Source organism: Phaethon aethereus, assembly GCF_964289735.1.
Source record: "Phaethon aethereus genome assembly, chromosome: 3".
Classification (NCBI taxonomy): Eukaryota; Metazoa; Chordata; class Aves; order Phaethontiformes; family Phaethontidae; genus Phaethon; species Phaethon aethereus.
Genome location: NC_138576.1, coordinates 2,426,210 through 2,441,417, shown reverse-complemented (window position 1 = coordinate 2,441,417; position 15,208 = coordinate 2,426,210). Strand labels below are relative to the sequence as shown.

Below are 15,208 nucleotides of genomic sequence, written 5' to 3'. Positions count from 1 at the left end.
TTCATATACCATTCACTCCCACCCCTTGCCCCAGCTCATGTCACCTTTTGCCATGTACTTCGGACAGTTGCTTTCGTTCAGTCTCTCGTCTATTCCACCCGTCAGAGAAGCATTTGATTTTCTTGGGGTTTTTTTGGATGCTGTGCTGCAAAACTCCACCTGGTCCAGATGTGACTTCTGTGCTCTGAGCAGTTGCTAAGTCATGGTCAAGCAGACTTGAAAAAGCTACTGTCTTTTAAAGAAAAAGATGGAATACAGAATCCCATTATAAATAATACTAGCTCATTTATTTGAGAGGCTATAGTTTATTTATAAAGTAATAGTCCTCCATATTGTAAGTCTGGACAATTGACAATTTAACAAACTGTTATGAAGGTAAATCTGGAGCCAGATCTCATGTCTTAAAGTTTGTGGAAGTCCATTCTGTCCATGCTTTATTCACCGTCCAGCTAACTCTGCTGTCATCTTGTTAACTAGTCTGGAGTTCTGGAAGCACTCTACCTGTTAACTTAGACCTTTCCTTACCTCTTGACATTCAGACAAATGTTTAAAGGATAACTTTCTCCAAACAAAACAAACCCTAAAATTCCCAAGCAACTATTTTTTGTGGCTGGATCCAGACATTCTGTTCCATTGTTTCCTACAACTAAACTTGCCACTATAAGAATGTCTGAGGATTACAGGAAGTTGTTTTGTCATTGTAGAACTACAGTGAAATACTAAATAGGTAAATAGACCAAAAATAAATATACTAACACTTAAGTATTTTTAAAAGTAACTTATGACAAACCTGGCACACATAAAAATAAGGAAAATTTGAAATATTTTTGGTTCGTAGCGAATAAAAACACAGTCAAAGTAATAACAAGAGCGAATTTTCCTCCCAAATCTTACCTAATTTAATGCTTTACATTTTCATGTTGCCTTCTGTTTACAACAGCCTTAGTGTCGAGACTGGAATGTATACCCTTACTCATCTATCAAGTTTAGAGAATTAAAATTAAGACAGTGGCTTTCTTGAAGGTATTCAGGTATCGAAAGATGCAAATAGGTGCTCTTTACGATTGCAGTGAGAGCCTTTCACAACTTCTTGAATTCTTACTGAATCAATTGGAGCTGAGACTAGAAGCGAGGCCTAATTTCCTGCTTCTAGTCTAACCGCCTGTTCCCACTCCTTCCTACCGTTCAAGATCAGTCTTGTGTTATTTGTCTTGAAGTCAGTTTTTAAACTACAGACATCTATTTTAAGAGATTTTAATTTATATCATGAATTTCTATGGAAACTCAAGTAATCGGATCATGACTGCAACAATTTTTAACAGGAGGGAATGCTATTTCTGCCTAGTTTTTAAGAAATAAAAGCTAGTATATAAACAGGAGCGTGTGATGTTTTAATGCTTGATTGCATTGGAAAGCAACCTAAGTTTGTCCCGGACCACTGGACCCGTAAAAGAAAATGAAATCTTAAAATTAGTTGCTGCATTTAGTTTTGTAATAGAACAAGTCAATTGTTTTACAAATACACCGCGCTGGTTGGAGAGGTTTATAGATGCTCTTCGCAGCTCTGTCAGTAAACACACAGGGCCTCTTCACTCCTGTAGCAACCACAGCGCATCGAAGAGAGAGCAAAACTGGAAAGAACTGCTACGGAATTAGCTACAGCTTCCTCTGTGCAGCACAAAAAATAAAGGGGTGCTGTTGTAGTGTGACGGGCTTTAAGATCATAAATATCATGTCTCGTAATCTTTCTTGCTGTTTCTTTATAATGGCCTGATGATGCAAATGCGGCCAGAAGGATTCAAATGGCGGCGGTGATGAATGGCTCTTGTACTTGGTGGGTGATGGGGCTGCTGCGGGACCAGTGTTTGGCAACTAGCTTTAAGACCTTATTGCTAACCTGCCAGAGCGGGACAGCAAGCTAGTAATTCTTGCATAACTGTAGTAAGCTGCGCAATGGGGAAGACATAAAAAATGGTATTTCTGAGTCTCAGAAAATACAGAACAATGCATCTTAGTTCTGTGGAGGAATAAAACTTCGATACACAGCGGCAGGGGACATAAATGCACGTGCAAGGTGAGAGTAGATGGTGAACTACAAAAAGCAGAAGGGGGAGGTGAAGGCAAAAGGATTTTTTGACTGTAATTGCAAAGGAATCCGACCCCTAACCAGGAACCGATGGACTTCTGTTGCTGTAAACAACAAATTGGGAGAGCTACGTTCAGAAATAGAAATGACTAAAGAAATGGTTTACAAAGCAACTGGAAAGACCTCAATCATCCTTTCCTGGCTAAAAGCAAACGAGCAGATATGCAATAACAGGTTTTGAACATAAATACCAAAAAGCTAAGTGGATCAGCTTATCACTTTCTCCTGGTTCATCAAACAACTACAGTGAAAGAGAATTTCCCAATTCTTCCCAATCTTGTCAAGCTCCCTTTTCAGTGCAGATCTGTTATACTATTTGAGAGTACTTAATTATCTAATGTCATTAAAACCCATTCTGGAAAAATGCTGGTGAACCATCTTGACCTAGATGGCTGCCCCAGCTGTTGTATTAAACCTCCAATATGTTATAGTTAAATTATTGGGGTTAGGTGGCTGTACATTTCTGCAGAAAGCATCGGATTTGTTTTGTTGTGCCTTGTAAGCAGGGTCTTATGCCTAAGTTGTTTTTGTGCTTTTGAACAACATTTCCAAGGGAGCAGTACTTAACATTTTTCCAAGTTTATAACGGAAGTTAAGTTCGTCATGACCAAGCAGCTCTCCCAGTGGATGTGTTACCGAATCTCTGGTTCTGTGTGAGTAAACAGAAGATGGACTTCTGATCACTCCTTCTGAAAATACCTTTTTTTTTTTTTAATTTTAGCAACTTTTTATTTCAGTTATATGCCATTGTTTAGGCTGGCATCAACCTCAAAGTAAGCGAGCACATACAAAAGTTATCTTAACAAAATGGTCTTTCCCAGTGCTGTTTTTGTTTGTAGTCTCTGGTTGCCTGAGTTTCAAAAATGCAGAGACATTCCAGTCAAGGTGGTGGCAGCTAACAAAATTGCTGTCTTTGACCTTCTGATGCAAGTTTAGTAACTAATCTGGAGAATAATGAACCGCAATTAATGAAATCTGCTCTCGTATTCAAGTGTGTTTCTCAGACAGCACATAAAATAATTGAAAGAACTTCCTGCTCTCTAATTAGTTAGATTGAATTAATTTGGCATAATAGGATTCTTTATGTAACTAGCAGAACGGCTTCCGATGAAGCTGTTTATGTACCTAAAAGATTGGTTTCTGATGAAGCTGTTTATATACTTTTAAGTTAGAAAATGCCTATTTTCTCCATTATCTGATGCCTTTAAATTAATTGCCAGTAGTCTGTAAATAAAAAAAAAAAAAAAGCCAACAATTTAAACCTTTTTGGATTGCTAGAATTGCTTTTTATTTTCCTAGCCTATTCTTTAAAAAGCTTAGTACCGCAGTGTGCAAGATTTAAAGCCTTACCAAACTTTATTGCTGATGGGGAAAAGTTTAAAATACTTGTGTACAATATGTAGGTGGATGGAGAATCAGAGTTTCACCTATCTGTGCTTAATTATATTATGTACATGCTCTTGAAGCTTGTCTTTTTGTATTAACATGCTGAGGCTTTCATAGTGTGCACCAAGCAGAATTACTGTTCTTTACCTTCTGACCCAGTTGATCTCCAGGAACCTCCCCTGTAATTACATTTTAGGGCATCATTGGGTGCTGACATTAAAAATGTACATATTAAATTTCGGTTTCTGTTTTTTGACATTGCTGTGGCAGGAGCACATTCTTCTGACCAATGTGCATTCGGTAAGTGGATTTTGGTCACCTTCATACTCGAGAACCTTGTTGCATGCTCACATGTCTTTTTGTTAGCACATGACTTACTTGAGAGGTCTTGAGTCACAGCTATGTTAAAAAAAATAATAAACTATTTGAATTTCCATACGCTAATGTAATTCATTTTTGATTTGTGGTGTAGAAATGCAGACATGTGATACATGGAGAGGGCAGCTCTCAGTTTTTTTCTCTTGCACCTTCTGATGCAGATGTAGTAATTAATCTTAAAAAATAATGAAATGCAGTTAATGAAAAGCTATCTAAATAGACAAAAGCTTTTTTCTGGCGGTGCATTAAAAAATAACAGTTTCATAGATGTGCATGGTGCATAGTGTAATTGCTAGAACTGACATTCCTTAATCAAATGTAAATAATGTGGCCTGCGAGAACCTTCTTTAAAATCTCGAAAGCTTTTTTCAGAGTTTCAAATAAAGAATTGATTGGATGCTATAATCACCATAGCTCAACAGATCCTCTGTGGCCAGCTGAGCTCGTATGTGTCTAGTGCTTGTGACCAAGTTGTTAGTGTTTTGATTTCTTTCTCAGTTCAGTTTTTGCTATCATCCTCATACAAATAGTTTTTAATGAGAATGAGTATGGAAGACTGGCTTTTAAAGTTCTTAGAGCAAACCACTGAAACTTCTTTATGAACTAACTTGAAAATGGTTATGAATTACCCTTTTAATCTGCCCAGACCTAAGAATGAAGTAATTTAACCACATAAAAAACGGTATGGTTAATTTTGCATAAAGTATATTAGAAACATGGAATTCAAAAGTATTATTACAGGCTGAAATGTTCCACATGCAGAAGGTGGAATAAGCGGGTTTTGCTTGGGTTAATATTTAAATGCACAATGTCTTTAGAGAAGAAAACAAACACACACCAAAAAACCAACAGACTTGTACTGGGTTTCAGATCTTCTTTTGGAATGCAGGAGATTTTATATTTGAATGATTAATGACTTTAAAATTGAGGGCAGAGAGAAATATTGGGGGGGGGGGACACCTTTTCAAAATGGATTCACCTTTTTTTGGCTATGTACTAGGGGATTCAGAACTCTTACTGCATTGCTGTGTATGTCTTGTGAAAGTATTTTATCCCGAGTGCTCAAAACTGGTTTAAATCTACATTTAATGAAGCAACTGTTATGCCCTGCTGCGGAAGTTTCCAATAGCTGCTTTTAAATGGTGATGTGAACATAATACTGTCAGCATGACAGTCCTTGAGCTCAGTCGTTCCTATCTGCGGATGGTAAAGCATAGACAAGAGCAGTGGAAGTTTTCTGATAATGCCCTTTTAGGATTGCATCAGCTATAACCTTGGCTGGACCGTTTCTGCAGCTTGGAGGATAATTCTTGCATGCACTGGCCCAGTCTGTTCTGTTAACTGCCACTGAGCTTTCTGCATTTTGGATGCTAACGTTGAAGGATTTTCATCCAGTGATGTGAAGACAACAGGCTTTGTGCTGAAGTCATCAGTCACCATAGTCAGAGGCATTTTACAAAATGTTTAATGTCATTGAAATACCAAGTGTGGGTTTTTTTTGAGCTCATTGAAGAGGTTGCCATTATATATATGAAATATATGGGATGAAAAAAGAGGTCATTCTGGATTAATTTTGGTGCCTCTATAAGGGGGGTGAGATACACATTCGCTTTTCCCATTCAAGCTCACCAATATACCAGGTTGGTCTCCAGATTACGATCATCACAAGTAACGACACAGCTTTTGGTCGCCTCGAAGTATGTGCAAACTGACCTTGCATCTGACCAGAAAATATTGTGCAAATTCACGCTGAGAAATAGTTATAAACGCACTGCACAAAGTGGCAGCTCTTAAAAGCCATTTTTGTTCTACAAAGATGCAAAGATGCTTTAAAGTAGATTGCTTTCATGTTCTCTCTTGCTCCGTATTTCGTCAGCGTGGTTGAAGAAATTGTGCCAAAAATTATCACTGTAAAAAAGTCATGTTTTGCCATTGGGTAAATATGTATGTCTAGTTTAGCAGTCGCTGTCTACAAATGTTTAATGACAGAATTTGGCTCTTGATTCAAAAATACTTTTCATCCAGTAAATGTCTTCAGAGATAGTCAAACACATTGTTTTCAGTATCCCCCCCCAAGTAACTTGACTACATTTCATAACAAAGATCTGTTTTAGTACTTTTGCTACCCCAGTGAGGGTGTTTCTGCCCATCTGTTTCTTGTCAACACCAAAGTTGGGCAAGTGCCACTTCTCGTAATTGCTTTTTTCTCCATGTTTTTCTAAACATTGCTTGGCAAAGTTATTGTAGTTTTGAGATTTGTCATCCTTTCAGGAGGAGAACTCGATGAGGAATGATTAAAGTGTAACAGTTTTCTTTCTTCTGCTATTTGATATTGACTGGATTTTTAGATTTTGTGGATTTACAGGCTGTAAGACTGAAGGTTTTGGGGAGATAAAAACCACAAACACATACTTTCCTCTGTTTATTTGTTTTAAAGGGAGAGAATGAAATCAAAGGAACTGAGAAATGTCTTTAAATACTTTTTCTTATTCCAGTTCTGAGGGCTTATCTCTGGATAATAATACTAGACCTCAGAGCACTTCCCAGAGATGGCACGTATACTGGGAGAAAATGGGGCAAAAAGATCAAGTTGTGTTACGGTGCCAGTGTGAGAGCCTGGAGCTGATACAAGCTCTGCTGAAAAGGCTGTTTCTCCTCCTATATCAGTTCACAAACAGTAGTGTGGAAACAGCAAGGACAGTGTTCTTCTTTTGCACAACCTTTCCGAGATGCCAAAATGCAGTGCTTTTAGCGTTGGGCCATGGAGATAGTTAACTAGGATAATCTGTATTCAAGAGCCTTGGCTTTTCACTGAGGTTCAGCTGCACCTCTGCAAAAGCTTTAAAGTGCTATGTAAGTGCCTGCCTAGGGATTAGCCCTGGTGCCTTGTGACTACAGATATTTTTTCATTAAAAGGTGGTATTTAATAGCTTGGCTTTGCACTCCCCGGATGGACCAACCCATGGTTCATAGATGGTTGAAGAGGAAAGAGTAAGTGTTCTGCCAAATACTCTGCTCCCTTTAACACCGTGATAAGCTTCTCTTAAACCTAAAATTTGCAGAGCTTTCTCATAAGAAAGCTAATCGCTCTCCTCTCTAGTCTTTGTTGAAGTGAAACACTTGGCTCTGATGACAAGTTATCCTTGCATGTCTGAGTTAATACTTAGGATGAGTCAGAGCACTTATGCACCTTGTTGCTCTAAGCTATCTCTTAGATAGCTTAGTCACAAGTCAGTACGACAGTTGTTTTCAGGTTAATATCTTTGTCTTAGAAGATTGCCACACTATTCCAAAGGAAGCTGAAGTTCTGGAGTACAAGGTATCTGAAAACCTCTGGATGATGATCCCTAAAGCTATGTTTATTTTTAGACTTCATTGATTTATTCTGGTTCGGGTCACCATCTGCTTCCTGGAGCCCCGGTGCATGTCCTAGAAAGGATCTCAAAAGGCGAATAACCTTGTGCACCCAAAATAGAACCAGTTTGCTCTGAACCCCACTACAGTGGTATACTTTCAATTAGCAGGTTTAATGACAAGCAAACCCCTCCTCTCTTGCTTTCTTTTATTGAATTGAAGCTTTAATGTCTTAAGAAGAATTATTTTGATCCACTGTGAACCTGTTGGGGTTTTGTTCATCTTTTTATTTTTATTTTTTACCTTGAACAGCTGTGGTTTTATTTCATGCCTGGCAATCTCTGTATAAATAATAGCTGTTCTTTTTCTCCCATATTATTTTGGGGGGGGACAGGATTAGTCATATTCCTGCTTTACTGCACTTAGAAGGGAAGCAAGAGAAGAGTACCTTACTCTTCAGCTGGAAAGTTTCGGCTCTTTAAAGATTGTCGAATTCTGGAAATAGCTGTCTCAGAGATGGGCACTGCCTGCGTATTTCTACAGAAAGAGTTCTCAGGTCCCTTGGAGGAAAAAGAAAAAAAGCAGGCTGCTCCCAAATTGTATAATATGCCACCCTTCATGAGCTCTTTCCCTGAAAGTATGATCCTGACTTGCAGTGCATTATTTAACAGTGCCTTTTTCTCCTCTCTCCTTTTCTTCATGCTTCACTTTCCCAAGCTTCTCCATTGAACTGGTGGTCCCTTTCCTCCTGTGTCAACAGTGCATGACAGCCCAAGTTCACAGCTTAGCCTAAGATTTATTGTCATGTCACAGGTTGCCGTTACAGTCTTAGGAGAGTGATTATTTCAAATCTTTAACGTAAAAACCTCAATATGGAGCAAGTGAGGGACATTTATTGTCAATGCCTTCCTATCAAGCCACATGCTGTAAAAGAGAAGATGCTGTTGAAACACAGAAGTCGTTCTTCTGGCACAGGACCAGTATATTGTGATTAGCAAATGGCATGTGTAGTCTTAACTCCAGCAGGCAGTGGTGATGCCCGCTTTGAAAAGAGGATGCACAGATCTTGTTTCTGGCTTCATTTTTGAGTTAAAGCAAATAATGCTAAAATCTAAACTGAATTAAGGTACTGGAGATGGAGAAAGAGTTTTGGAGATGGACTGAAGCTGAGGATTTCACTAGCCAAACCAGCATGACCTGAGATCTCTATCCTGTGCTCAGTGGTCTATCTTTAACTAACTGCATAAAAGAAAACTTTTTACACTGAATTTGTACTTGTAGCTGCTTATGCATTAAAACTCAGGGGTGCCTTGGTTAAGGATTTTACCCCTTTGGAGTATGTCATCAGAATGCAATGAAATAGCAATGCTCCGTCCTTTGGTGACAAACATTTGGTTGTGATTATAAAGTCTAAAACATAAGTTTTAATGTTGACTAGTGTGACAATATTTAATCCTTAAATGAACGATGCTCTGGGGTTTTTTTTCATTCCTGCAGGCTGTCCCACGAATTATGGTTCAGTCTGCCAGTATTGATGCCAGCGCTGCAAAGATCAAACAGGTGAGCACATCCCAGGATGGGATGGTATGATTTTCGTATTCACATGCCTGGAAACCAGAGGTGTCAAAAGCAACTGCTGGGTTAGCTAATTAAAACCTGTTGCTCTTCTACTGTTGCTTCACTGTGAGGCAATTAAATGCGGTGTGTGTTGCTGTGTTTTCTTAGGCCCTGGTAAAGTCTCCCCTTATATCGCTGGTTACACTTTTATGTTTGAAAGCCTGGTTAATCATATGATTGCATTAGCTGTTAACTAGCTAAAATTTAGCTGTTTTGCTGCTTTAAAAGGCAAATTGGTAGGCTCTGACACTTTCTATAAAGAGAACGTGTCTGTTATTCTGAGTGTTGAGTTTAATTCTTAATTTCACATTTCAAGCCAATTCATGATACTGGCGTGAAAGAAAGACTTTTGCCAAGCTGGAGAGAAAACAGACCTATGATCTCCCACAGTTAGACTGAAGCAGAACTTCAGTCTTATGAATAGCAACTTGGCTTCTCCTGCTGTGCTTGTATTGTCTTAGCAAAATATGTGTTATCTGAAAGGGAAAACCCAAAGAAAGAGCAGAACTCCAGAGTCCACGTGTGCACCATCCTCTCCACAGAAAAGCTAAAAGTATGTCTTTAATCTGCAGGAATAGTTCAGAAAACTTTTCTGTATTACAGTTCACTTAGCAATAGCAAGCTAGCCTTTAGTTCTGAAATTCCTGTAATTCAATCTAATCCCTCTTTCTTCAAATGCCACTTACGTTTCCAGTGGAAAAGGCACTCTGGAATAAGGTGAAAATCCTTTAGTTTGGGACACTTAACCACTAGATGGGATAAACCACAAAATTTTGAACAGTAAACAGAGATGTACACCTGAGAGTTAAGATAGGATATGTACAAATCTGCCATCTTCCACTTTTTTTTTTCCCCTTCATATTAGCAGCCTCCTCCCTCCCAAAGAGATTTAGAGACATCCTAATCTTTTAGAGTACATGTGCTGGCAAAAGATATCGATCTATCAGATTTAGTAAACTTTACAGCCAAGAAATACATCACTAAAATGGGCTGTTAATCTCATGAGGTGCAGTTAATTTCATACTCTGAAAGTGTGTGGTGCTGGTGGCATTGAGGAGGGAATGGCATTTGGAAACGGGGACATAAATGACAGTTTAGTTGGAGAGGCATGATTTATCAATCCTGAGAGTTAAGCCAAATAACTGTGAGAGACTTATAGATCATGGCTGTTTCACGTTTCGTATAAATCCTGCTATTCAAACAGCAAATGACCATTCCTGTAATATAAATAATTTTTCAGTAAATATTGGGGAACGTATTTCTTTTAGTCGACACTTTTCTTATTAATGGAAGAAATGAGCTGACAATCCTACCAGGTTTGTAAAGCTGACTTCAGATCAGCTCGCGTCTTTTGGAGATCGCAGCTACGCAGGGATTTAGATAAGCTGGAGGCCTTAGTGCATCCCAGAGGCCTGGTATCTGTCCTTTTAGCCCAGATATTTTGGATAACAGAGCTCCGCGGTCCCTATCCTCTTCTGTTTCAGATCAACCAAGCAGAAGTAGAGAAACAGCCATTTGAAACTGCGGTGCAGACATCGGAGGCGGACACGAGTCCAGAAAAGACACCCAAAGTGCCTTTGCAGCAGCCCACAGGAGATGCCCAGGCGCAGGACTCCCAGGAGGGACCTCCAAGTCCTCTGAGCGAAGCCTCCAGTGGGTACTTTTCTCACAGTGTCTCGACAGCCACCCTCTCTGAAGCCCTTGCAGCGGGAAGTGATGCTGTGGCTCAGCCCGGAGGTCAAACGCCTGCCGGGGGTGACTTCCCAGCTCCCGCCGTGGCTCAGGCCTCTTCTGAGGTGCCAGGGCACTCGGACGGTTCTTCAGAAAGCTGTCCCAGTGCTAAGAGAGGGAGTCTACCTGCCTTCAGCCTTCAAAGTGCTCACGCAAGACCTAAAGACAGCACTGACGTGAATGGAAATGATGCTTTGAAATCAAAATCTTGCACATCTCCTGTGACTCAAAGTGAGCAGGCAAATGATGCCTCTCTAGCCACTGATGCAAAAACCTTTCTTTCTACCTCCACTCCAAAGAAGGAGTTCTTATCCAAACAATCACTGCAGTCGGCAGGACAAGCTAGGAAAAAAGAAATAGCTTCTGGGTCTTCAGAATTGGGGTTTCCCAAACCACAGATTCATCCTGACCAATTGTCCCAGCCTGGCATTGCAGCCTCCCCCTTCAAAATCCAGAAAGTCAAGACATCAGAGCTGAAGTCCTTTACGAGCATGCTGGGGACAGATCCCACGTGTTCACTAAACACAGAAGAGCAGCAAGAAGGAGAAAAGAGCGTGTCAGCAGCCCATGGACTGAACTATAACGGATCAGAGATGACAGAAGAAAAACTGGAAGTGAATTCTGACTCCGAAGATGCCAATGAAATTCCCGAGTGGCTGAAAGAAGGAGAATATGTCACAGTTGGCGCAAATAAGACGGGCACCGTTAGATATATTGGGCCCACAGACTTTCAAGAGGGAACATGGGTTGGTGTCGAACTGGATTTACCTTCAGGTAAAATATGGTCTAGACTGGGTGTAAAGCAGACAGCGTGTCAGAGTGTGCAGTGTTCATTTTGATGCTGCTTGTTTGACGAGTGGGGTTTCGTTATCCATTACTGGCTGCATTTTGAGAAGGGAAATATAAAAGATCTTTCCCTGCTCTAATCTTTTTCCAATCTGTCTTTGTAAACCTAGTCTAGTCTCGCTGACCTCTGACTGATTTGTGTCCCTTCTCAGTTATTTTGTGAGCTTCTTACAATGGAGGTAGGAATCAGGATTGCTTTTACAGTGCAACTCAGTAAGTATATACTTGCAGGAGGTATGCCTTGTGTCCAAAGAGTTCTTTTCTGGACTTGGGCTCTGAGGATAAGAATGTCCAAAGCACAACAGGAGTTGTAGGATTCAAATAAGCAAAGGAACATTTAGGCTAAATAAGATGCAAAGTCTCCTAGCAGATTTCCTGGTCTTTCACAAGCTATTTTAAAATAAGCTGTAAAATTACAAAAGTCTATTTGTGTGTGTGTACATATGTATATGAAAACCAGTAGGAAATAATCATACGTTGACCACCCAGACATACGGATGATTTAAGCTATCTTTCATGCTCTCATTTGTCATTCCTGTCTGACTCTTACCTCTACAGGGCTTGCCGGTGGAAAATTCAAGAGACAAGCAGCAGATACTGTGGCCTTTGATAGTGAGAGGGTTTGGTTTACCGAGGGCACATGAAGCTCCGTATTTAAATCCTCCTAACCAAGCTGTGGCGTTCCAAGCCTGCAGTGCAGGCTCTGTTTGGTGAATCGGCACGTCCCAGGCAGTTGCCCACACTCGTCTCTGCTGCACGCTTCCCTGGGATTGGAGCCGTTCACCAAAATAAATACTGTGTCAAGGATCCAGAACTCCCATTGAATGAGCAGTTATCTTCCCTGCTCATGGTCTGCTCATAAAAGCTAAACTGGAGGGTGTGTTTTCAGTTGATGTCAGAAAACTGGAGTTTGCCGTCCTGGAAAGCAAACTGTAGCTCTAATCCCTTTGGAAGTTGTAGACTCGATTCTCAGTCCTGAATTCATGCCTTATTTAAAAATAAATGCATATATATTTACAGATTCATTTTGATTTTGGAAAGTCACCTTCCCTCCTTGTCTGGCTACTCTGGTCCATAGTGCTAATTCTCTTAAGCTGTTTGCGCATACCCAGTAAGCATCAGCTTCACCGTCCATGAGAATCAAATGGCTACGAGATTTTTGGTCTGTTGAGGACTCAACTGCTGATGTTACTGGAGATATTTTTTTTCCCCCTTCTGTTTCCACAAGGATTAAGTCCCTGATTTGTTGGAGCATAACTTGCTTCTAACACATCTGGAGCTTCACTTGGAAAATACAGTCACAAATTTGTATCTTTGTCACACTACAAACAGGGGTAGAAGTCCAAGTCCTTGGCCATGTGAGGGTGTATCAGACCCAACACAATAATGGTGGCAGAGAAAAGGAAACACTCGTTAAAGAAAAGGGCGACCTTATGTCATTTAAAGAGCTGTTGTATCTTTTCACATTCCCTGTACAGATGGGAGCAGTCTCTGTCCTGGTACCCAGAACAGTGATTGTGAGACTTTTAAGTGATGTAAAGGGAGAAATAGAAAGATCTCAACAGCATCAGCATAAATAAATTATTCTTTCTGTTCTGTGGAGGTCTTATGACTTGGAAACAGTAACTTCTCAACTTCAGATCCTTATCAACTCAGGAAATCAAAAGCTCTTTTAGATGGCTTTTTTCCTTCTTTCCCGATAGCTTCCTAATGCATCTATTGCTGAACTGGTTATTTAACACTTTTGGTGAAATCAAAGAGTTCCTCTGAATAGCAAGCAGGGAGGAAGAATAAGGTGGAGTCTCCCATTCAGAGTAATGGCCTCCACGCAACGGCTTTGCTGGTGTTCGGCAGTGAAGCCTACTGGTGTCACTGGAGCACAAGGCTGCAGCTGGGAGCCACCTGAATCAAGTCTTGCCTTCCGCTGTTGCAGGCAGCTGCTTCCTCTAATCTTACAATTTTATCGAGTTCAGATAGAAAAGCAGCTGATGTTTTTTTATCTTCACTCCTGTGGGAGGCTACACCTACTTCTCTACTTCTCTGGTAGTTGGAAGACTTGTCTTGATATCAGTAACTGTATCGATCTTCAGGTTGGTTTGCTCTTGTACCACCTTTGTCCTCTAGTGCCCATAGTGCTCTCTCCTCCTGGGTGTTCGCCTTCACAGTGTATTTAGAGGGAGGAGTCATTTTCCATCTCAGCATTTTCTTCTTGCTTTCTTCTTCCAGCGTCCTCCTAGTAGCACGCCATATGCACGCAATAGAAGCCATTTTGTCTATCATCTTTCTTTCTCTTCTTGCCAAAGGTAAGAATGATGGCTCCATTGGAGGGAAGCAGTATTTCAGATGCAACCCAGGCTACGGATTGCTTGTGAAACCAGGCAGAGTTAAAAAGGCCACGGGACCAGCAAGACGGCGGAGCACTGGATTGAGGTTGCAAGGAGGAGCCGCCGCGGAGAACAGGAAGAGCGGCAACTTCTCTGGGTCAGCCTCCAACCTGGCTTCGCTCACAGCCCTGGTGAAATCAGAAGGAGGATCCACACCGCGACCGGAGAAGAGCCAAAAAAATGCGGAGAACAGGAAATCCTGGGCAAACTGAGGCAGCGCTACCCACCGCCGCCAAACACTGTGCAGCGCAGCCAGGGGAGCAGGTCTTCTAGCTTCGGGAAGCTGAACCACCCGTGTGAACTTCTCATTTGTGGCAAACAGTAATGAAGGGTTTTTCCTCTGCTTTTGGGTGATTGACATGTTAATTCTTTGCCTTGTCATGGTGCTGGATCCACATCCTTTGTTTCCTGTTACAAATTGTGATGCTGCAGGATGTGACTGACGGCAGCCGGTGAAAGCTCGTGGCGGTGGGTGGGTGTAAGCTCTGCTCTCTTCCACCTTTCACAGAAGGAAGAGACATGTAAATTGTTCAAATTATGGCATGGCTTTCCAATAGCTACAAAATATTACCCATGCACTGGTGCTTCTCTCGGTGTGACTGGCAATTTAAAAAAAAAAAAAATCCTCACCAAACTAACAGTTCTTTTCTAATTTCTTAAGAGCTGTGTCCATATCACATAATACGTGGTGAAAGGGCAAGGTTATAATGATCCCAGACAGGCAGAGAAGCAAACATAAAACTTTATTTGGCAATAAAGAACCCCCCCAAAAAAGCCCTTTATTTAAAAAAGCCACAGCAGTTTGGTTATGTGGGCTGGGAGCAGTGCCTGTTCTGACTACTGTCCTGTTGTCCCTCTCCCCTTCCGTGGGAATCAGCACAATCTTTCTAGATAATTTGTTGGGAACGGGAGAAGTCCCATGACCTGCTCTAATATTTTTTGATCCCTTCTTTTGAGGAAAGAGGGGAGCTGAGTAACTTTGCTGTCTGCGATCTGTTTAATGTGTGCTCTCACCATGACGGGATCCCCTCTCTCACTTGCCCCAGAGCATGGCAGGACCTTCTTCTCGGTGGTTGTCTCCTTGGGGCTGAGAGGATTTTGCCAAGATATCAGCACTTAAGTGCTTTGGTGTTCCCACCCAGCCTTTGGAGGCACTTGGATTTTTACCAGTTACACACAAAGTGGAGGGTCGCTGTGCTTGTAATGGGATTAATCCAGTCTATTTATTTTTATTTATTATTTTAAAATATGAAGAGTTTGCGCTTTACAATCATCCACCGCCTGAGGTTGCACAGAGGAGCTCTGCTAGCACCATGCCGAGCATCGACCCGAAAAGGAGGTGCCTCCGTTGCCAGCTAAACCAGCC

General features: G+C 41.0%; 1 protein-coding gene across 1 annotated transcript in view; it reads left to right on the top strand.

The window, feature by feature from the left end:
* KIF13B (kinesin family member 13B) overlaps nucleotides 1-14,764 on the top strand; it is a gene marked incomplete at its 5' end in the record, with an annotated part of 127,798 nt that extends 113,034 nt beyond the window's left edge. Inside the window, 3 exons of the mRNA XM_081997575.1 lie at nucleotides 8,762-8,824; nucleotides 10,366-11,386; nucleotides 13,762-14,764. Coding sequence (XP_081853701.1) covers nucleotides 8,762-8,824; nucleotides 10,366-11,386; nucleotides 13,762-14,054 — 1,377 coding nt within the window. The 3' untranslated portion in view covers nucleotides 14,055-14,764. The remainder of the gene's footprint in view (nucleotides 1-8,761; nucleotides 8,825-10,365; nucleotides 11,387-13,761) is intronic.
* Nucleotides 14,765-15,208: the final 444 nt, after the last annotated feature.